General features: G+C 48.2%; 1 protein-coding gene across 1 annotated transcript in view; it reads right to left on the bottom strand.

Moving 5' to 3' along the window:
* CSMD2 (CUB and Sushi multiple domains 2) overlaps positions 1–23,148 on the bottom strand; it is a 743,482-nt gene that overhangs the window by 247,272 nt on the left and 473,062 nt on the right. Inside the window, exons 14-17 of the mRNA XM_014578911.3 lie at positions 13,824–14,150; positions 10,070–10,264; positions 4,325–4,463; positions 713–900 (exon numbers count right to left, since the gene is read on the bottom strand). Of these exons, the coding sequence (XP_014434397.3) occupies positions 713–900; positions 4,325–4,463; positions 10,070–10,264; positions 13,824–14,150 (849 nt within the window). The remainder of the gene's footprint in view (positions 1–712; positions 901–4,324; positions 4,464–10,069; positions 10,265–13,823; positions 14,151–23,148) is intronic.

Genomic DNA, 23,148 nt, shown 5'->3' on the forward strand with positions numbered 1-23,148 from the left:
CACATATTTATATGTGCAACTACCCTCCTATCTACGTATACAGATAAGAAGACAGAATGATAGACAGCCACACAGACACCATCCAGAATAGCACTGAGAGCGACTGGCAGGTGTTCTTTGAAGAGAGAAAACATGGACCAAAAAAAAAAAAGGCTGCTGCTGAAATCAATAGGCAATGCACAAATTGCACAGCCATGGTATGAGAACACATCCTGCCCGCAAACATGTGCCTCACTCAATCAGTGCACACGCAGATGCCTCTGTAATGGGCACATTCATAAATGCCAGCCAGCGAATAAGAATCACAGTGCTGCATGCAAGTCCTTCTCTCCAACCAAGCCCCTTCCTCTGACTCCAATAAAATCACTCGAATGACTGCAAGGACGGCACTTGAATGGGTAGTTGACAAACGGGGATTCTCATTGGCAGCTTTCTGTGAAATCTGAGGGGCCACCGATTCATTCTAAGGGGAGGGGATGACACAGAAAGAGGAAGTCGAACTGGCTTCCTGGCGAAATAATTGTATTCTGCAGATGTTGTTTCTAGTTGTAAGTAACATAAAACAAAGACAATACGGCGGGGCGATTATCCGATTGCAAGAGCTTCAAGACCTCCGAGCACTTCAGAGTCACAGTGCTAATTGCATGGCAGAAAGAAGCAGCTGCAATGAGCCTTTGAGTGAGTCCTTTGGGCTGCGGCATGTCACGCTTACTTTCATAGCGGATCTGAAAGCCAATGTCGGAGTGGCTTTTGTCAGTAGAGAAGAGGAGGTAGAGGTAGTTGCTGGTGCTAATGAGGAACTGGGGAACTTGAGTCCCATCGTAGACACCTATCAAGGGGGAGGAATAGGACCGGCCGTCTCGCACTTCCAGGGTGTCGTAGTTCACCTCCGTCTTAAACCTGCCAGGGACAAAAAAATTGGCATTTTCCATGAGACAATTAGGGAAGTTAAAAATGTGTTTATTTTGGTAAAAGTGTATCCACTGTATTACAGTGTATTACACGCGGGGGAAGGGGGGGGAAGAGAGGAACCGCCTCCCTTCCCATCTGCCCACCTGCTACTGTCTCTGATACAGGCTCATTGGTTAACTGTGGACATGTGGACACGATCACATCCCTAATAACATGGTCCACCATACAAGAGGCTGAACGAAGAAAGTCCTGAGCACAAATCACCGTTCTACCCCTGGCCTGCTGTGCGGCCTACGGCAAAGCATTTCCTTGCTCACTTTTTGTCTGTCTTGTCTTTTGAGAAGCTCAGGGCCAGGTTAACTGCAGAGCCGCAGCGGGGGTGGCAAGTCCCCTCCCCCCCCCCACTCCATTGGCTAATCAAGTAGTCAATGGAAATTCCATCGACTACTCGATTAGCTGATTAGTCTCAATTTACTATCCCTAAAACAGTAACAACAAGGACCACCAATTTGCTGTGCAGCTTCCTCTTCTAACTTAAAGCAAGGTCAGAGTTTGGTTGTGCCAGGACAATGGGATGTGCCCGGAATGGGATTGTTTCTCATAAAACAGATAATGGGTGCGTCTAGACTGGCAAGATTTTGCGCAAAAGTGGTTGCTTTTGCGCAAAAACTTGCCAGCTGTCTACACTGGCTGCTTGAATTTGCGCAAGAGCACTGACTTTGTAATGTACAAAATCAGTGCTTCTTGCGCAAATACTTTCGCACTCCTGCTCAGGAAAAAGCCTTCTTGCGCAAGAATACTTGTGCAAGAGGGCCAGTGTAGACAGGGAAGAACTGTTTTGCACAAAAAAGCCCCGATGGCTAAAATGGCGATCGGGGCTTTCTTGTGCAAAATCGCATCTAGATTGGCCACAGATGCTTTTGCGCAAAAGCACTTTTTGTGCAAAAGCATCCCTGCCAATCTAGATGCGCTTTTGCGGAAATACTTTTAATGGAAAAACTTTTCCGTTAAAAGTATTTCCGCAAAATCATGCCAGTCTAGATACACCCATAGGGAGGGGTCTGCTATCAGGGACAGCTGTACTGCAGAATGACCACAGAGGGCAGCAAGGGCCCAGAGATGGGAACCAGAACAGCTATAGCCTCAGTGCAGCAGCTGGAAGAAGGAGTAGAGTTTGCCTGTTTGTGTGGTTGTCTGTCCCCCAGCCAGAGCACATGCACCTTTCTCCCAGCTGTGCCTGCTGCAGCTGTAGCAGCCATAGACAGATGCTTCTCACCTGGCCCCAAGCTGCTGTGGTGAGAGAGGGCTGGGGTTGTCCTCTCTCCTCGGGCAGCCTGCATCCTGAACCCCTCTCCCCAGCCCCACCCCAGAGCTATGATTTAAATGAAGAAAAACAAAAAGTATTTGAATTAAGGGCCCAAGAAATGCTGGGTAAATCTTCTAATCATAATATGCAGAAGCATGATCATCAGAGTGACTGAGACGCAGAAGTCACTATATGCGTCAATTCTACAATCCCCGATAAATATGTTCTCAATTACATGCCCCTCCCTCAGCAACATTTCTTTGTGCAGCCAACTGGAATTGCCGACAATCCACCTCTCTGAAATCAGTGACCACGCTGGAAGGTTTAGCCCTCCCAGAAAGCTTTTGATTTAAATGCACGGCAAGTGAATTTCTCCACCCGGTTCTATGTCAAGGGAGAGACCTGTAATTAACGTGCCAAATTCATTGGTGATGTAGGTGGCGTTGAACTGTGCATCTCACTTTTGGAATTTGGAAAAAATTATGAAAAGGTTGCAAACGCGTCTCCGGAATACATATGGCGAAAAGGAATGTGTTGTCCTGTTTCTGCATCAAAGTTGCAACCAGAATGTAATGAATTTTAAAATTTTCTATCACAGTTATTTGTTAGTCCCTCTTTCCCAGAGTGTGTGCAGGCCTCGCTGAATGCAATTATGCCCACAACACCCTAAGGCTATGTCTACACTCGCAGTCACGCCGATTATTTTCAGGAATAATGGCATTGCGCAAGAGGGTTTCTCTTGCACAAGAAGGGGTAGTATAGACAACTCCTTCGAGAGAAAGAGTCTCTTCTGCAAAAATGGCAGCTCATTAGGTATGCAAATGAGGCTCGGCAATATTCCACGCTTAGTTTCATTTGCATATTTCTCACGCAAGAAGCCGCGAGTGTAGACATAGCCTAGAAGTTTTTAGAGACAAATCTTGTCTTAAGTCATTGTGTTGGAGCACAGAATTGATTCAGGACCCTGTCAAAATCCAAGCAACTATCCCTCCCACTACACCATGCTTCCTCTCCTTTGAAAATCAGAAACAGCTCAACTTGTTCGTAGCTCTGGCTAGAAATGTAGATCAGTTCTTTGTTTTTAGCCACCCTAAGAGGTTGGCTTACTCATCCTCAAAGCTGGTTAGACCGTCGCAAATGGTGGCTGGAGTGCAGAACTGGGACATAGGAGCCGGATGGTTCCTATATGGCGGTGACACTGAATCTATTTGCAGCTCCACGCCCTCCTAGCCTCAGTTCTCCTCTTGCAGAATGGTCGTACAGATACTTATTTACCCAGCTGGCAGGGCTGTGGTGAGGGTTAGGGAGCAGACAGAAAGGAGAGAAGGTGGGGAAATATGCCCTTTAAAAAACCCTTTCTGCTTTGTTCATTTATTTTCATGTCAAAACAAATTTCAAAATTTCACATTTTCAGGGTGCGGGGGGGGGGGGGGGGGGGGGGACTTGGCCAGCTTGAGTTGGTTGAATGACAAGTAAAATATCATCAACCTCCCCCCCTTTCTTTTTCTTCTGGACTATTATGCAAGGCTATGTCTACACTGGCGGCTTCTTGCGCCAGAAATATGCAAATGAGACTAAGCATAGACTATCGCCAAGCCTCATTTGCATACCTAATGAGCCGCCATTTTTGCAGACGAGGCTCTTGCACCAGAAGGAGTGTCTACACTGCCCCTTCTTGCGCAGGGAAAACCCTCTTGCGCAATGCGGCTACAGTGATTATTTTCAGGAATAACGGCATTGCGCAAGAGGGTTTTTCTTGCGCAGGAAGGGGCAGTGTAGACAGCTCCTTCTGGCGCAAGAGCCTCTTCTGCAAAAATGGCGGATCATTAGGTATGCAAATGAGGCTCAGCGACATTCTACGCTTTGCCTCATTTGCATAATTCTGGAGCAAGAAACCGCCTGTGTAGACATAGCCCAAATGTTTGCCAAATAAATGGTCTGACTGGAACAGAACGCTCATGAGCGCCTCTCTTTGGTGTCAATGCAGGACTGGCCCAAAGTCAGCAGGAATCTTTCCACTGACTTCAGGGAGACCGGGGTGAGACCCACTGGCAGTGCTGATTGGTTAAATAGAAGCCATGCTATTTTTTAATCCTCAGTGACCACCTGTCGAATGTAATTTTGATGGGATATCCCGGCTGGGCCTCTATCACCCACACACAGTTCAGCGAGTCCTTGTAGAAGCCAGGCCAGCCTGGAGACAGGATCATTCCACTTGGAGAAGTCAGATGGCCACCACACGGAGCTGGGGAAAGAGGACACAGGAATCAGAGGAAAGGTTTAACGAGCCGTTTACTCCTTTGAGAACCCTGCGGACAGGAAGGATTCTGATGGAGGACGTGCAATACCCAGGCTGGTAGCGTCCTTAATTTCCACTCAGTGACGTTGTGACATGAAAGTGGACAACCTGGGAGACGGAAACGTTCTGCTTAGGCAAGATTCTCCATGACGCTCTCCAACTTACAGGCCTCAGTCCTGCCCTGAGGAGAACTCAGTGTTCACGGCCCGGCTGGAACTTGACTTCTCTCTTTGTGGAGGCAGTTATCAAAGCCATCAGTCACTTCCAGCTCTGGCAGTGGCTTTATGACATGGACACCAGGGCTGAGACTGAACAAACTCACTTCTACAAGGCAGCACACAGTGACCAAGTGATAATGAATCCCAGTCTCTAAGAACGTAAGAACATAAGAACGGCCGTACTGGGTCAGACCAAAGGTCCATCCAGTCCACTGTCCTGTCTGCCGACAGTGGCCAAAACCAGATGCCCCAGAGGGAGGGAACACAACAGGGAATCCTCACATGCTCCATTTCCTGTCACCCATTTCCAGACACACAGAGGCTAGGGACACCATTCCCTAGGACCAGTGGTACAAATGTGTTTAGGCACCTGTCGATACATATAAGGGCCCAGTGGGAATTTAAGAAGTGGGTATTTGTGTGAGGTACCTAACTCCCATAAGTTTTCAACGAGTGTTGGCTGCCTCACTTGCTCAGATGCTTTAGTGAATCCTACTAGGCGCCTACTTGCCTTTGCAAGTCTGGCCCCAAGCACCTGGTGAGGGAAGGTACTGGATCAGCCCTCCCCAAGCTGGGTCCTAATTGGCGATCTAAGAGCAAACATCAGGGTCTCAGAAACATGAACCATCCAGTGCCGATCTGCTGTGTCCCTAGTTTGTGGGAGAAGTCGCTGTTCTTCAGATACAGGTTGAACCTCTCTAGTCTGGCACCCTCAGACCTGTCTGGTTCTGAACTAAAGAATTTGCCAGACCACAGGAGGCCAATACTGTCTAGCAGCATGACCCAAGGTCGCCCAGAGCGGGGGGGGGGGGGAGAGTGGGACAATTTGCCCCAGGTCCTGGGCCCCACAGGGGCCCCCACGAGAATGTCTGAAGCCTGAGTTCTGAGACAGAGAGAGCCAGGAAGGGGCTCCCAAAATTGCTTTGCCCCAGGCCCCCTGAATCCTCTGGGTGGCCTTGGCATGACCAATACTTCCATTGCTTACTGGATTCTGAGAAGACATTGAGGGGCAAATTAGAGCTAAATCACAGCACAGAACACGGAGAGCCAGGGCAGGGGGCTGTAAACAAACTTTATGGAACTGCGGGAAACATGGTCACACCCATGATACATGGACATCTGGCTAATTAAAATCATGCTGGACCACGGATGTTGCCGGACCAGAGAGTGCCGGAGTAGAGAGGTTCAACCTGTAAAAACTTCGTATTCATCTTCCACATACCAAATAGTATTTCACAGAGACAAAGTGCAAGGGGTGATATCTTCTATGGGACTAACTTCTGTTGGTGACAGAGACCAGCTCTTATACACTTTTAAATATATATATGTGTGTGTATACTAAATACACGTCTTCTTTTTAAGAGCTAATTAGAATTTGCATTTTGTTGAGCACATACTGGAGGGCAAAGTCAAAAGCAAACCAAAGAGATCACATATAGAGAAGTACAAATTAACAGAGCTGCGTTATCAAAGCTTGAACAGATAAAAGTCGATAAACATATTTTATTTATATATTTCCCCTTCCCCGAGCAGCTAGAGAGATGTGCACTGTGAAACACCCGAGCTCACAAAGGAAACTGAAATACAGGCAGTCCCCGAGTTACGCAGATCCAACTTATGTCGAATCCGCAGTTACGAACGGGGCCCGTCTCCCTGGTCTCCAGCAGACCAGGGAGAGGAAGCAAAGTGGCAGAGCATGCGGGCAGCGGACAGCCCAGATGCGTCTGGGCTGCCCGCTGCCCGCGTGCTCCGCCGCTTTGCTCCCCGTCCCCCTGGTCTGCAGACCAGGGAGACGGGGAGCAAAGCAGAGCAAAGCCGCGGAGCCCGAGGGTAGCAGGACAGCCACGGCGCGTCTGGGCTGTCCCGCTGCCCCCGTGCTCCACGGCTTTGCTCCGGACGCCTGTGGTACAGCAGCTGGGGCGCTGCCGGTTGGTCCCGTAGCGCCGCTCTGGGCGCTACTGGGCCAACCCGGCAGCACCCCAGCTGCTCTGCCCCAGGCATCCTGATTCAGCCACTGCTGGTCAGTTTCAGCAGCGGCTGAATCAGGACGCCTGGGGCAGAGTAGCTTGGGTGCTGCTGAGTTGGTCCAGTAGCGCCGAGGAGCGGCGGCGCTACTGGACCAACCCAGCAGTACCCCAGCTGCTCTGCCCCAGGCGTCCCCAAGTCAGCCGCTGCTGAAACTGACCAGTGGCTGACTACAGGAAGCCCCTACCCCGGGCTTCCTGGAATCAGCCGCTGATCAGTTTCAGCAGCAGCTGACTTGGGGATGCCTGGGGTTCTTAAGTTGAATCTGTATGTAAGTCAGAACTGGCGTCCAGATTCAGCCGCTGTTGAAACTGATCAGTTTCAGCAGCGGCTGAATCTGGACGCCAGTTCCGACTTACATACAGATTCAACTTAAGAACAAACCTACAGTCCCTATCTTGTTCGTAACCCGGGGACTGCCTGTACTGAGCTGGTCCCACAAATGTTTCCTTTACCAACTTCCTGCAAAAATCAAATCAAAACAAAACAAAACAACCCGTTCTCCGACTGAATTACAGTCATTCTGGTCAGCAAGTACCTTCTTCTCCCTTTAATGGAAAAGGCAATAAGGTATCCTCCATGCTATTTGCAGACTGGCACTAAAATGTGGATGGCCAATTACTGAAATCATTTTTCAATACTTCAGTACATCTGAAATTCAAACGCTTGCAAATATCACTTCCCGGCATCTCTTCTCCGAGAACAGAGAGGGAAAGAGGCCTTTTAATTTCTAACAAGCTCTTTTCATTTCATTTCTGTTTTCCACGTTGGAAACTTTAAAGCACCAGGAACCACTTTGAAATCCATATCAGAACCTTTAATTCTATTTCCCCTCCCTTGTATGAGTGTGTTTAGTTGCAGACATATTGGTTATAACTGCAAAACATCTAATTTTGGAGTCCATTAGATAGGTCTTATGCACTATCCAGTCATTGATACACTGAAGATTCGTAGACAGGTCTGGATTTCTATAGTGAGAAATCCATTGTTCATCACAAAGATCTTTTGCTTCTTCTGTTATTTAAAGAACATGTAAGATTTTTCGTCTCAAAAATAAAAAATGTAGAAAAAGTAATCAAACTGACTGCATCTCTACACTTTTCTTTTTTCTTTTCTTTACATCTTGCCATGTGACTTGTAAAGAATGTTATTATTTGTTCTTAACAAATCTGTGTGTGAGAGAGAGAGAGAAAGAGAGAGAGAAAGAGAGCGAGAGAGAGAGGAAAAACATCTTTTGTAGACAGATCTAAGCTAATAAAAATCCCATGATGTGTCTGAATATAAGTCACAGACTTCACTGGATTAATCACTCAGGGCATGTCTACACTAGAAAATTATTTCAAAATTCCGTAAATGAACTTAATAACTTCCAATTTAACAACATCGAAATAGCGTGTTCTCACTACAGGGAAGCCTCGAAATTAGTCCAAGGCAGGCTCTGTGAATGTGGATGTGCTACCTTTACTTAGAGCCCCAGGAAGCACTGGAGAGTAATTGGTTCAAATGACTCTTGGGGAATAGTTATTTCAAAATAGCAGCACCGGAGTCCCCACACTACCACGATTTTGAAATGAGTGTTACTCCTCAAGAAAAGCAGGAGTGCAGATTTCAGATTCTGAAGCCTGGTATTTCAAAATAACGGGCTCGGTAGTGTGGACTCTCTGATTGTAAATTCAACCCTGGGGGGTTATTTCGAAATAAAGTCCTAGTGTAGACCAGAGTTCAGTGATTATTTGGTTGGTTTATGTTTCTAATGAAGCTATAGGGGGTAGACAAGAGTCTAAGGTTAGAGAAATGGTGTGTGGAGGAGGGGATTAGAACTCGGGGCTTTTAGCCGTAGATAACACAAGCTGCTAGGTGTGAGACAAGAAAAGTCTCCATTAGTGCTGCAAAGAATTAGGCATGAATTTAATGCTATCCATGCGGAGGTGCACTTTGAGGTCATTGGGACGCAGTGTGCAAAGCACGTAGGAAAGCGTTGCAGGATTGGGACATTGGTGGGCAGAAGTGGTCACTTCCTTCCCTCTTAATGGTCTAATGTTATGTTGCACTCAGCATGCAGTCAACCTGTGGAACTCCTTGCCAGAGGATGTGGTGAAGACTAGGGTTCAAAAAAGAACCAGATAGATTCATGGAACTTAGGTCCATCAATGGTGATTAGCCAAGGTGGGTAGGAATGGTGTAGGTAGGTGGGTAGGAATGGTGTCTCTAGCTTCTGTTTCTCTGGAGGTGGGTGACAGGGGAGGGATCAGGTGAAGATCTGTGGCAGGGTGTTGTCCTGCACTGGCCCTTTAAAGGGCTGGGAGACCTGGAGTCGGGGGAAGCCCAGCTGAGAGCAATTAAGGAGGGCCCAGCTGGAGCTTATAAGAGCAGCTCCCGGGAGGAGGAGAGGGTTCTGCCTGTCTGGGCCGCAGGCTTTGGGCCCAGCAAACCCAGACCACCCAGCCTGAGGCCCAGTGCTGCATGGAGGCAGTCATGAAGGGCGGGGGCTTGCACGGAGGCAGCCCTAAAAGGCCGGGCTGCAGGGAGGCAGCCGTGGCTCGCACGGAGGCAGCTGCGGTAGGCTGGGGGCGCTCAAGCCAGGGAAGCCCTAGGCCAGAAGGCACAAAGGCAGAGGGGCAGGAGGGAACCGGGCAGACTGAGGAACTGGGTGTTCCAGGAAGGAGCTGAGTTTTCCTGGGAAGATCTAGGGGTCCCCGGGAGTAGGGAGGACCCTGGGAGTACCGGAAGGGGGCATGGACGAACAGCGGAGTGGCCTCTGTCGGAGGGCAGCGACCTGAAGAGAGCACCTCACCCAAAGGGGGCGCGTCGGCGTCAGAGAGGCGGGTGACTTCCCCACGAGCCACCCTGAGGGAGTCATCCGGGCAAAAAAAAGTGCGAAAAGTGAGTGAACCCGCTACAGTTCCCCCCCTCTGGGGCATCTGGTATTGGCCACTGTTGGTAGACAGGACCCTGGGCTGCATGGACTGTTGGTCTGACCTAATATGTTCTGAGGGGGCAGCCGCCGGCGGGAAATTTCTCTCTCCAGCACATGCACGTGCACATAGGGACACACGTTATGTTGTTTCTTTAAGGTCTGACCCAGCACCTGGCTAAGCCCTCTGGCCCTGTTTGAGCAGAGCGCATCACTGTAAGCGTATGAGCAGCCCGAGGTCTTCAGCAAGACTATCCAATGTGCTTAATGTTAAGCACCCGCTCTGCTGGGTTAGGGCCAGAGGCAAGTCCTCAGGCATTTAATCTCTCCAAATCAGACTCCCCCCACGCTAAGCCATCCCTGCGGGCGGGGGAGGGGGAAATACAGCCGTTTACCTTCACATCTCAGCACCGCATTGTTCCAGACCACGTTGCCTTCCTTCAAGATGCAGGTGATGGTCTCCGACCCATACGTCCTTATGAAGCCCTCTTCACAGAGGAAGGAGACGGAGCTGCCTAGCTGGAGGCTGTCACCAAACCGCTTCCCGTTGACAGGCACGCCAGGGTCGGGGCATTCGTTGTGCCTGAATGCTGCAGGGGGTCATAAGGCAGTGGTGAGTCAGCTGTTTCCCCACCCAACCTCTTGCCTTTAGAGGAAGAAGCAGGACAGACCAAATCCAGGATGTTCACTTCCCTAGATCTGCCCGGTGCTTGATCCTGCACCCCTGAAGATCGTTGACTTCAATGGGAGCTGGTGCACAGAGACAGAACAGGATAGGAGGGCAGGTACTAGCCTAGAATTTAGGAGGCCTGCGTTCAAATTTCTGCTCTGCCACAGAACTCCTCTGTAACCTTGGTCAAGTCACTAGGCCTTTCTGTGCCACTTCAGTTCTCTATCTATACAACAGTATTGATAGCACTGCTTCACCTCACAGTGAAGATAGTTATGGTAATGATCAAGGCTCGACAAACTATGTAATCTACTCACCCGTGGCGAGTAGATTACAACCAGGAAGAGCCGGGTTCGGGCGGTCTGCGCATGCGCAGATCGCCAGACAGCGCGGCTGGTGAGCGGGGCTCGCCGCAGCTCGACAAGCCCTGGTAATGATAACAAATCATTTAGATGCTACAGCAGCGGGGACAATAAGATGTGTTAGCCTGTCGGGCCGCCATTATATTTACCTACATCTCTGCAGGTATGGGCGAGCGTAGTGCCTGTGGGCCGCGGATCACCGTTCCCAGCCAAGGGGAGTTGTGGTGTGCTCGGAGGGGGAATAGACTGACATTTAATGACAGAATTGGAAAGGCTTGGGGACCTGAGGCTAAAACGAAGAGCACTTTAGGCACAGATGGTCTGCCATGAAATAGCTGACCTCAGTCATTACTGCTGCTATAAATGGAAGGAAACAAAGTAATTACCTTTTTATGTATCGCAAAATTGAAAGTGGAATTGCATGTACCATGAGACACGGAGTCATTTTCAGCACTGGCCTTTACCAGCAGTTTGAAACCAAGGCAATCAATCAATCAAAAAGACATTTAAATCTGAATTCATTACGTTTCTAATTTTGCGTACCACACCTGAACCACATGAGTCGTGGTGTTCTGTGATCAGCACCATGTGACAGGCAAAAGCACCCAGGTTAACTGAACACCAATGCTCTTACAAGTGTCATGCACTTGTCTGACGGAGATGAGTTCTGGGTGATGTCTGGAGCCAGCTTATGGGCACAGCTCTACTGAACACGACCTATCAGTACCACGTTCAGTTAAGAAAGGGGGAAAAATTAGGTTGAACATCATGGTCGCCATTTCCTTGGGCTCTCCCATCTGTCTACATGACGCCTCTCTTGACCCTTGTCTTATCCTTTGATTGGAAGCTCTTTGGAACAGGGACCCAGCAGCTTATGGCATGTGTATAATTATAGTCCTGGTTCATGCCTGGGGTTGTTACGTGCTACGGCAGAGGTGGGGAACCTCAGGCCTGGGGGCTGGATGCAGGCTTGCTTGGATCTGGCCCCCAAGGCTCAGCCGTGGGAAACCCATTCTGGTATAACAAACACCAAGGCAGATTTGAACCTAGAACTTCGGGAGCTGACTATAGGAGCCTCTACCCTCTGAGCTAAAAGCCAGCTGGCTCCCAACCCCTGCTGTACAGGTCTCTTGATCTTAACTGTTGCTGTGGTCTAGGTGCCACTTGCAGTACTCAGTAACCACACTAGGGCTCTGTCTACATTGGCAAGATTTTGTGCAAAAGTGGCCGCTAACCACTAACTGATCAGAACAGCTGGCAGTTCTCACGCGCGCTCCCATCTACGGGAGGGGAAGCATGGAAGTGTCCTGGCCCCGCCCCTTCCGTCTGAGGCCCTGCCCCGGTCAAAAATGATTTCCCACCCCTGGCTTATCAGGAGCCCGGCTGGGAGCATGTCACGCCTCCTCCTGCCGGCGAGTGCGGTCTGGCTCTTTCTCTCTTGCTTTCACCTCTGCTCGGAGGTTCATGATAAAAGAGACTTTTGCCGAGGCCAGAATGCTTCAGGCTCTGTCCTTGTTCAGCGTGAACAGCCACGTGACACGGCACTGGCGGAGGGGCTGGCGTGCCCTTTCCTCAGAAGCAGCCAGTATTCGGCCACTGCCCAAAGTGGCCCGCTCTGATCGGATGTGGCACCTGATTTCTCAAAGGCTCTTTTTTTTTTTTTTTCTTAAATGGCTGATTTGCAGTCACCAGCAGGAAAGACCCTTCTCTTAGCAGCGCTGCTAACTGCGGTTACAACTGGAATCATTGATCATGCCTGCTGAGCAGGTTTAATAATGTTCTGGAGAACATTACAGGCTGACACGAGTGTAAATTGTTGTGGTAGTTGGCATTCACTTGAACACCGAAGGCCTGAGTTTATGCGAAGCCAAATATAACCCTGTCTGTTTCCCTCCTTCCTTGTATATCGTGTGTCTCCTACTCTCCTCGGAGCTTCTGCATGCCTCCAGTGAATAACAGTATCATAAAAACGGCCAGACTGGGTCAGACCAAAGGTCCATCTAGCCTAGTATCCTGTCTGCCAACAGTGGTCAATGCCAGATGCCCCAGAGGGAAGGATCACAACAGGTAATCCTCACCTGATCCCTCTCCTGTCACCCATTTCCAGACAAACAGAGGCTAGGGACACCATTCCTACCCATCTAGCTAATTGATAGACCTAACCTCCATGAATTTATCTAGCTCTTTTTTGAACCCTGTGAAAGTCCTAGTCATCACCACCCCCTCTGGCAGGGAGTTCCATAGGTTGACTGTGGGCTGAGTGAAGAAAAACTTACGTTTGTTTGTTTTAAACCCACTACCTATTCATTTCATTTGCTGATCCCCTAGTTCTTATATTGTGGGAATAAGTAAATAACTTGTCCTTATTCACTTTTCCCACACCAGTCATGATTTTATAGACCTCTATCATATCCCCCCTTAGTCTCCTCTTTTCTAAGCTGAATGTTTATATGGTCATCTTCCATCAGAAGACCTCAAAGCACTTCACAGCCAAACCTCGGTCAGATAAGCATTCATATATTCTAGATCAGGAAAGTGAGGCACTGAAAATCTCACCTCTCAATCCCCCGCTCCCTTTCAGAGCTGGGGAAATTACCAATCTGATAGTTATGGCCCCATCGCTACGATTTGGGAGACCCATGTTCGATTTTCCGCTCTGCCACAGACTTGTCACGTGATCATGGGCAAGTCACTTCACTTCGTTTCATCTTCCCTTCTGTGTGGAGGAATAATAGCACTGTCCTATCTGATGGGCGGGGCACCAGGATACATGCAAGGAAGATTGTGAGAAGCTAATATGCTACAGTAATGCAGCTCATGTAAGAACCTTAGAAAGACAGATTCCTAATTCACTGCTCTCACCACTAGACCACACATGTTTCCGGAGCTGGAACCTATGATTATTGTCTCTAACTTCTGTATCTCAGGCCCAAAGCCAACTTTCTCATCACGGGGGCAGGGCAGGGGACTGGAGTCGATGACCTCTTGAGGTCCTTTCCAGTTTGTGTTCTGTGATTCTATGGATTTACTCTCGTCTCAGTTTGATCAGAATCTGGGCCCACTCAGCCGAAGGCCCATCCTCCCAGTGCTCTGAGAAAGGACGGATGCTGCACTTACTAGTGAAGGTGATGTTGAAACCCCTTTTCTCCATGGAGTGGTCGGTCTGGAATTCCAGCCTGGCTATGTGACCGCTGCTGGTCAGCGAGGAAGGGATCAGGCTGCCTGAGAAGGTCCCCAGCACTGGGGACTCCGCCGTTCCACCATCTTTCACAGCAAGGAAATCAAACTGAGGCTCCACGTCAAAATCATTGAAAGCCAAGTGGATCCGGCTCTCGGGGTTGGCTATAATTAACCACACACAGTGCAAGCTGCTCCCGTATTCTTCAGGGTAGTTGGGTGACAGGACAATCCCCGACGGGGTGGTGAAGTTGAAGAAGCAGGAAACTGCAATGAGAAAAGCGCCATCAATCATGCGGCACGCCGTTCCCGTAACCCTGAGCGGTGCCTCCCTCCCCCACCCCCCAGCTTGTAGGTCATACACATTCGTAACCTTTTGGCTTCTCAAAGAGCTTCACGTGGGAAGGGGTTCACTGCTCCATTCACTGTTGGACAGCAGGGATTTATTGATAACGGGGAGGAAGTCTTCACTCAAAAAAGAATTCTCTGATCCTCGGTTCCGAATGGTCCATGATTTTCCAGAGAGGGATTGCATGGTACCCTTCTTTATGCTGTGTGTAACCCGGAAGTTTTGAAACCCCTCCACTCCCATAAGAGGGTATGTCTACACTAGCCCCCTAGTTTGAACTGGGGAGGCTAATGTAGGCATTCGAAGTTGCAAATGAAGCCCGAGATTTAAATATCCCGGGCTTTATTTGCATCTTCCCATCTGGGTGCCATTTTTAAATCCCCTTAGTCCGAACTAACTGCCCGCGGCTACATGCAGCAGTCAAACGTTAACTTGAACTAAGTCCTAAATTGTTTGACTGCTGCGTGTAGCCGTGGGCAGTTAGTTCGGACTAAGGGGATTTAAAAATGGTGCCCGGATGGGAAGATGCAAATAAAGGCTGGGATATTTAAATCCTGAGCTTCATTTGCAACTTGGAATGCCTACATTAGCCTCCCTAGTTCGAACTCGGGGGCTAGTGTAGACATACCCAGAGATTTCATGCCCCCTGTGCTGCAGATTGTGGGGTTCTTTTTTCTTTATTTTTGCAAGAATTCAGAGTTACTTAATGGAACTCAGCCTGCAGGAATTCCATTCACTAGCTGTTGTATAAAACCTGAATCACCCCCTTTCCGGCAGGACAGGGAGCATTTTAAGGCTGCGGCGTGTTGTCTGGTTTACACAATCCTTTGCGCAATACAATTCTAACCTAAGCTCCAGTCCTACAAATTCACACAACTCGATGCACATAAGCAGCAGCCTCAGTGAACTCAACAGGATTCCGCTGATGCCTAACGTCGGTGCAATGCATCACGTCACACGTTACGTTCTTGCGGGACAGGGCTACCGTCTGCAAGCTCCTTGGGGGAAGGCACTGGGGGACCGACTCACCATTGGCCTGCCACTTCTGCAGCCATTTGCCCCAAAGCAACGTGGGTAGAGAACAGTGCCCTGGTCAGTTGATTGCCATTTTGCATAGGGGCCAAGCACTTCACAGGGAACAGACCCATGAAGGGCATGTCTACGCTGGAAAACTATTTTTAAATGGCTAAAATCGATGTAACGACTCCCAAAATAACACCACTGAAATCATGTGACTTCACATTGGGGGAGCTTCAAAAAGAGTCCGAGGCAGGCTCCATTTAAACAGACGTACTACCTCAACTTAGAGCCCCAGGAAGCGCGGGGGAGTCATTAGTTTGGATGACTCTGGGGAGTCATTATTTTGAAATAGCTGCACCGGCGTGTCCACACTGCTGCAATTTCGAAATAACTATTTTGAAATTAGTGTTATTCCTTGAGGAAAGCAGGAGTCCAGATTTCGAATTAAGCAGAATTGGTAAGTGTAACATCCACACTACCAAGCCATTTATTTTGAAATAACGGGCTTAGTAGTGCAGACGCTACACTTATTAATTCGACCTAAGGGGGAGCTAGTTTGAAATGAAGCCCTAGTGTAGACCAGAGCTAACTGGCTTAGACACTCCTACTGCCACTGCCATAGAATCTCACACTTGTGCCAACAGACATGACAACATATTACTGGCCAAGCTCTACAGCACTGAGAGTGGTGGAAAGCTCCCTTTCCATGTATTATATATTTAAGAGTTTGTCTGAATGAGTCTGTCTGGCTATGTCTAGACTACGGGGTTTTTCTGGGATACTTCCCAGAAACATTCTGCCACATCTAGGAAACGTGTCTGCTCTTCCACTTTTTGTTGTGGAAGAGAAGATGCGCTTTCGGAAGCCCTGTCTTCTTCCTCCCACGAGGAAGAAGGGCTTTTCCGAAAGAGGGTTTTTCTGAAATCTGGCACAGTGTAGATGAGCCAAATTTCAGAAAAGCCTCTTCCAAAAAAACTATCAGAAAAAGGTACGCAGATTGTGCAGTGCAATTTTCTTACCTTTTTCCGATAAAGCCCCATAGTCTAGACATAGCCTCTGTCTGTTCAAGAACTCCTCTTAAATAGTAAGAGCTAGGACCACCACATTCAGTACATGACTTCCTCTTAGCGTAACTTGAAGCAGTGATGTGCAACCCGTGGGTCGCAACCCCCCAACGGGGCCGTGGATGTCTTCCTGGGGGTTGCCATAGTGGTGGGCATAAGCCCCGGCTGCCCGGATCTAAGCGCCATGCCACGCCGTGGGGCCACCAACGGCTGGGCCCAGCCTTTGGCCGCCCGGATCTAAGTGACACGCCATGCTGTGGGGCCATCAATGGCCGGGCCCGACCCCCGGCCACCCGGATCTAAGCGCTGAACCGCCCAAATTACTTTGGGGGTCGCGACACGACGACAATACAATATGGGGGTCGTGGTGGAAAAAAGGCTGCACACCAATGACTTAAGGCAAGGTCTGGGTTTGGTTGAGCCAGGAAAACGGGATGTGCCTGGAATGGGATTGCGTCTCATAAAACCATACAGAAAAGAAACTGATTCACCAGGCAGGGCCATACCCACCCCCATGTGGGGCTGCCCCAGCCCTGAGCGTCCCACTCCCCAGGTGCCCTTTAAGAAGGATGGCGGAGCTAAAGCCTCCCTCCCCGATTTGCATGGGAACACTGCTGGCTGTTCCCCTTTGTCAGGGAGCAAGGGGGAAAGTGCCCAGTTTGCTGCATTCCTTGCTCTGGCTCGCGAGCACAAGGTCGTAGACAAACCTGGACCTGCCCCCAGGGGACATGCACCCCTCCTCTGGCTGTGCCTCCTTCTTCCCCAACCCCAAGCAGCTGTGGTGAGAGGGGGCTGGCGCTGCCCTCTCTCCTCGGGGCAGCCTGCATCCAGAGCCCCTCCTCCTCAGAGCAATGATTTAAATGAGGCACGCACATTTTCATTTCATTTTCCAAAAGATAAAAATGAATTGAGTTAAGGACCCGAGCAACACTGAGTAAATCTTCTAGTTAGGGATAAATCAGGATCTTCCACCGGACTGAGATGGTGTCAAGAAGAATCACGTGGAACTCCTGCCCTTAAGAACATAATGACATAGCGAGGAAGGAGGCATAATGCAAATGACACCCTCTCTCTCCTCCTGCATTCAGGGGTGACTGTTTTCAATACGGGTTGTTTTTTTAACTGGCAGGGTCAATTAGTTCTGAATTGCAATGCTCCTCGCTAATTGATACCTAGCTGATGATTTTTGTACTTTCCATACAGCTTGCCTGCTCTCTTCCCCCACTCTACCACTTTGCCTGATATACATTTATTAAAAAGCTATCATTGTGATACACCTTTCAAGCTAATTCCTGGCAAGAGACTATAACACAGAAAATGGCTTTGGGTTCTAATTTCACATTTATACAATTATTTAGCCTGCTGGTTTCCCACCCCCTAGTATCAGCTTCCTTTATCTTCAATACCCTAATGGTTTTAAATCAAATAAAATGGACATTACCAGGCATTACTGAGGTTAAGAGCTACAAGTCATTTCCTGCTCCCGATAACAGAGAGAATAGGCAGCTAGATTAAGGAGAAAAGAAATAAGCAGCAGCCTTTACGAAGGGTTCGGTGTGGGTAGGAATCTTTATTAAAAGGCATGCTGTCAAGTATTTTTGACAACTGAGTCTTATTATAATGTGGCTGGGAATGTCTGTCTATTAAAAAATAAACACGCTCACGCACTGAGAAATATGGAGAACTGAGAGTGTGAGACAGATAGCTCCCCTGTGGGTCTATACTGCCGAATCATAGAATACTAGGACTGGAAGGGACCTCGAGAGGTCATCAAGTCCAGTCTCCTGCCCTCATGACAGGACCAAATACTGTCTAGACCATCCCTGCTAGACATTTATCTAACCTACTCTTAAATATCTCCAGAGATGGAGATTGCACAACCTTCCTGGGCAATTTATTCCAGTGTTTGACTACCCTGACAGTTCGGAACTTTTTCCTAATGTCCAACCTAAACCTCCCTTGTTACAGTTTAAGCCCATTGCTTCTTGGTCTATCCTCAGCGGCCAAGATGAACAAGTTTTCTCCCTCCTCCTTATGACACCCTTTTAGATACCTGAAAATGGCTATCATGTACCCCCTCAATCTTCTCTTTCCCAAACTAAACAAACCCAATTCTTTCAGCCTTCCTTCATAGCTCATGTTCTCTAGAACTTTAATCATTCTTGTTGCTCTTCTCTGGACCCTCTCCAATTTCTCCACATCTTTCTTGAAATGCGGTGCCTAGAACTGGACACAATACTTTAAGTGAGACCTAACCAGCGCAGAGTAGAGAGGAAGAATGACTTCTCATGTCTTGCTCACAACACACCTGTCAATGCATCCCATAATCATGTTTGCTTTTTTTGCAACAGCATCACACTGTTGACTCATATTCAGCTTGTGGTCCACTATAACCCCTAGATCCCTTTCTGCCATACTCCTTCCTAGACAGTCGCTTCCCATTCTGTATGTGTGAAACTGATTGTTCCTTCCTAAGTGGAGCACTTTGCATTTGTCTTTATTAAACTTCATCCTGTTTACCTCAGACCATTTCTCCAATTTGTCCAGATCATTTTGAATTATGACCCTATCCTCCAGAGCAGTCGCAACCCCTCCCAGCTTGGTATCATCTGCAAACTTAATAAGCGTATTTTCTACACCAATATCTAAATCGTTGATGAAGATATTGAAGAGAGCCGGTCCCAAATAAGACCATCTTTTTGTTCTGGGTTTGTAAAGCACCTGGTACAATGGAGGCCCTGGTTCATGATTAGGGTTCCAAGGTGCTACCGTCATATAAAGCATATATAATAATGTAGGACCTATCATATTGTAGGACATACCATGATCTGCCAATTAGGAATGTTAAATATCAGTTAATTAACCTCGTGAATTCTTATCGGATACTTGACTATTCTATAGTCCCTGGGGCTGGAGCCAGCAGCCAGTGCACTCCAGCTTCCCTCCTGGGGAGCCTCCTGTCATTCTGTGCTGCTGCCTCTGTATCAGAGGCAGCAGCGTGGGATGCCAGGCAGGAGCTGGTCTGTGAGGGGAGTCAGTTAAAAAAATCGGCTCCCCTTGTGAACCAGCTGCCTGTGGCCCCGTGCTGCTGCCTCTGATATGGAGGCAGCAGCACAGGGTGGCAGCAGCAGCCCCTGTCCAGGGGTGGGGTCTAAGCTCCTGGACCCAGCGCGAGCTGCAACTGAGCTGGGCTGCCTGCCCACCTGGCTCCTAATACACTTTAAATGCAGAGCCACAGCAGGGTTATGTCCTGGACCCGGCGTAAACCAAAACTGATCCGGACTGCTGGCCAACCTGCTAAAACATTTACTGGCAAAGTGGGGGAGGAAGTGAGGGAAAGCGTGTAGTCTATAGAATTAACCTATAAGCTTTTGTTTATCTGTGAATCGACGATACTATTAAATCCCTACTGCTGATCCATGCAGCTAGCAGCAGAGGTGTTCGCAAACCTGTCTATCATCGATTTAACTTACAAAGTCTGTGGTGCAAATGAAGATGCAACACACAACCAAAAAGAAAAAAAATGTTCATATTTATTGAAAAAGGGAAGGGGGAAAAGGAACCACAGAGGGGAAGACAACCCCAAATGATCCTAAGGGCCAGTTTTTCAGATGGTATAAATTGATGTTAATGGAGCAATGCTGAGGTACAAGAGCTAGATTATGGCTCACTTGCCCCCCTGCAAGGGGTACCTGCATTCTAGGTAGTGGTTTGGGGGAATTGGCCCATGGGTGCTGAGGTGGGCAGAGTTGCATTGGACATGCTGGAAGACCTATGCAGCATCAGGTATAGGCCTAACATAGGATACATTAAACCTGGAGCAATGGAAGAAAAGGGATTCACACTGTGAATGAGGACAGGTATACACTAGGGCTGTGTCTAGACTACATGCCTCTGTCAGCAGAGGCATGTAGATTAGACAGATAGGCAAAGGCAAATGAAGCCGCGATTTAAATGATCGCGGCTTCATTGACATTTACATGGCTGCCGCACTGAGCCGACAAATAGCTGATCTGGATGTTCCCCCTGTCGACATCAAAGCCCTTTGTTGGCAGCCCCGTTATTCCTCGTGGAATGAGGTTTACCGGGGCTGTCGACAAAGGGCTTTGATGTCGCCAGGGGGAACGTCCAGACTAGCGCGCGAGCCGACAAACAGCTGATCAGCTGTTTGTCGGCTCAGCGCGGCAGCCATGTAAATGTACATGAAGCCGCGATCATTTAAACCGCGGCTTCATTTGCCTTTGCTGAACAAACAAATCTACATGCCTCTGCCGACAGAGGCATGTAGTTTAGACGTACCCTAGGGGAGAACGTCGACTTAAGAGACACAACAATAGCTACATGAATGTTGACTTAAGAGACACAATAACAGTGTCCCTGCTGTGGGAATTCGACGGGAGAAACTCCGTTGTTGACGTTCCTTACTCCTCACAATCCTGTGGAGTACCAGAGTTGACAGGGGCAGGATCAGTGATCGATTTAGCAGGTCCTTACTAGACCTGCTAAATCAACCTCGGGGAGATCAATCTTTGTAGTGTTGATCTTCCGGTAAGTGGAGACAACCCCTATGAGTCACAATCTTTTCTGTGGTCTACTCCTGGGATAAAACTATACCCTGTCTCAGACCCAGATTAACCCCAAGTGAGGTTATGGCCCTGTATATTAACAGACATGCAAATAGAGCATCCATTTACTTAGCAAAACACTGAAGCACTGCAATTAAAACATTAAATAATGAGAACAAAAAGAGAGTTGAGAGATGGCACTACCCTGCCACAGGCACTCTGCATAACAAAGAAACCAATGCAAAGAAAAAGAATCTCCTCAAACAACAACAGCACAGATACAATATTAGGTTAAATACAGGGGGTCCCCGTTATAAGTCACCTTAATATTCATCTTTTCACACATACGTTGTCAATTAATTAAGGAAACTAAATTCATAATACGTCGCACAGATCTGCACTTACATCGTTTTTCAAGGGACCAAAAGCCAGCAACGTAGGCCAGGCGAGTTTTGTGGTGGCTTGGTGGCAGGCGCTGTAGAGTGCCGTGATGTTACTCCTTTGCGTCCTCCTCCTTACTGTCTGTAAGTTTTGAAGTGAACGCATTGCGAATGCATATCCTTTATCTTAATATATCTGTGTAAACCTTTAACCATGACCGGAAAATCAAGTGTTGGTGCAAAGTTAAGTGCTATTCTCAAGAGGCAATGTGTTAGTGTGAATTTCACTGTGAAAATAGACGTGATAGAGCGCATCAAAAACAGTGAATGGGCTACCGACATTCCTTGCCATCTTGACCTACCTCCGAAAACGGTTCGTACCCTTCCCAAGAATGCTGACGTATGTGAACTGTATACATGTTGGGAACGTATCTCAAACTAATTACATTAACATTATTCCTTATGGGTTTTAATTCCCCTTTCTTAATCATTTAGTTATAAGTTGCATTATTTAGGAACATAACCTGGACTTATAACAGGGACCCCCTGTACAGGGGGACATTAGGACAAATGGAAGAGACGTGAGAAAAACACTCCGCAGTCCAGATTAAAGGCAGGCATATGGTGCACCGGAGAAATGCTTTTCTGGGGGAGGGGAGAAAAGGCGCAAAGGTAAAAATCAGAAGAACCACAAGTAAGAATTCCACCTGTCCCAGTGAGCAGAGAGCGAGACACCTACAAAATAGCACCACTATCAGGAATAAGGAGAAATCCTCTGGCACAAAGATGCATCAGTGTAAACCCAGTAGGCTACATCCCTTTCTCCACCACTTAAGTGCAGTGGTGACTAGGTCTTATGCGTATGTACTTTGTTGAATTTGGGCCTATTGTCCAATGGTCCATTTCCCCCTCCGTTTCATTGGTAATTTATCTCTTCAAACCTGACTGTGGTCAACCATAAACAAAAGATGTTAATGAGTCTTTGTGGACACAGGTCCATATTGCACACAGGTGTGCGTGTGAAAACCCACACACACACACACACACACACACACACACACACACACACACACACCACCATTCTCAGCAAGAACGAGTCTCATTCATGGCGGTCTTTGACTATATGGAGCCCGACATTGCCTTAAGAGCCCACAGAAGTGATAGATGAGACACGCTGGAGGGTGAGCTTGCACAGCCACTGCCCACCCTGTATTATTTGGTAGATAAAAGCAAATCCCAGGATCTCCAGCACTTTTTCTGAGTGCACAAGGCACAAAAGGCACCATGTAAGTCAGCCCCAAACCAACAAATGACAAATGACTGATTGCTCGCCCACAAGCCGCTACACAAGCTGAGTCTGCAAGCAGATGAGTAACTCACATCCACAGCAGAACAGTCCCACCCCTTGGTCACCGAGGGGTGAGGCAGCCTGCAGACGCAACAAACACTTTAAGGACCCCTGACTAAATACAACCATAGCTCCCACGATAAATGAACAGCTCTAAAAGTTTTCTGTGAAACAACCGTCACATTTTGGATGAAAAAAGCTTTGTTGAAATTTTGAAAGTTTGCAGGGAAAAATGGCCCGGCTGTACTTAGAACAGAACTGCAATTCCTGTCCCGCAAGACCGTCTCTGCTTTTGACAAAGCTTAGTACAACCACATTTAGCATATTATTATTTCCTTCTGCAAGCTAGCTGCCTGGTTTTCCCATTCTTAAAATATATTTCCATAATTTAAAATAAACACAGAGATGATTTTTTCCCTCTTATTGCCACTTACTGAAAACTCACAATTTGGGGGGGGGGGGGGAGTGGCTTGACTTACTGCTGTGAATCCAGGGGAGGGAGGGAGAGAAGGAAGGAAGGAAGGAAGGAAAGAAAGACC

Source organism: Pelodiscus sinensis, chromosome 25 (genome assembly GCF_049634645.1).
Source record: "Pelodiscus sinensis isolate JC-2024 chromosome 25, ASM4963464v1, whole genome shotgun sequence".
NCBI lineage: Eukaryota > Metazoa > Chordata > Testudines > Trionychidae > Pelodiscus > Pelodiscus sinensis.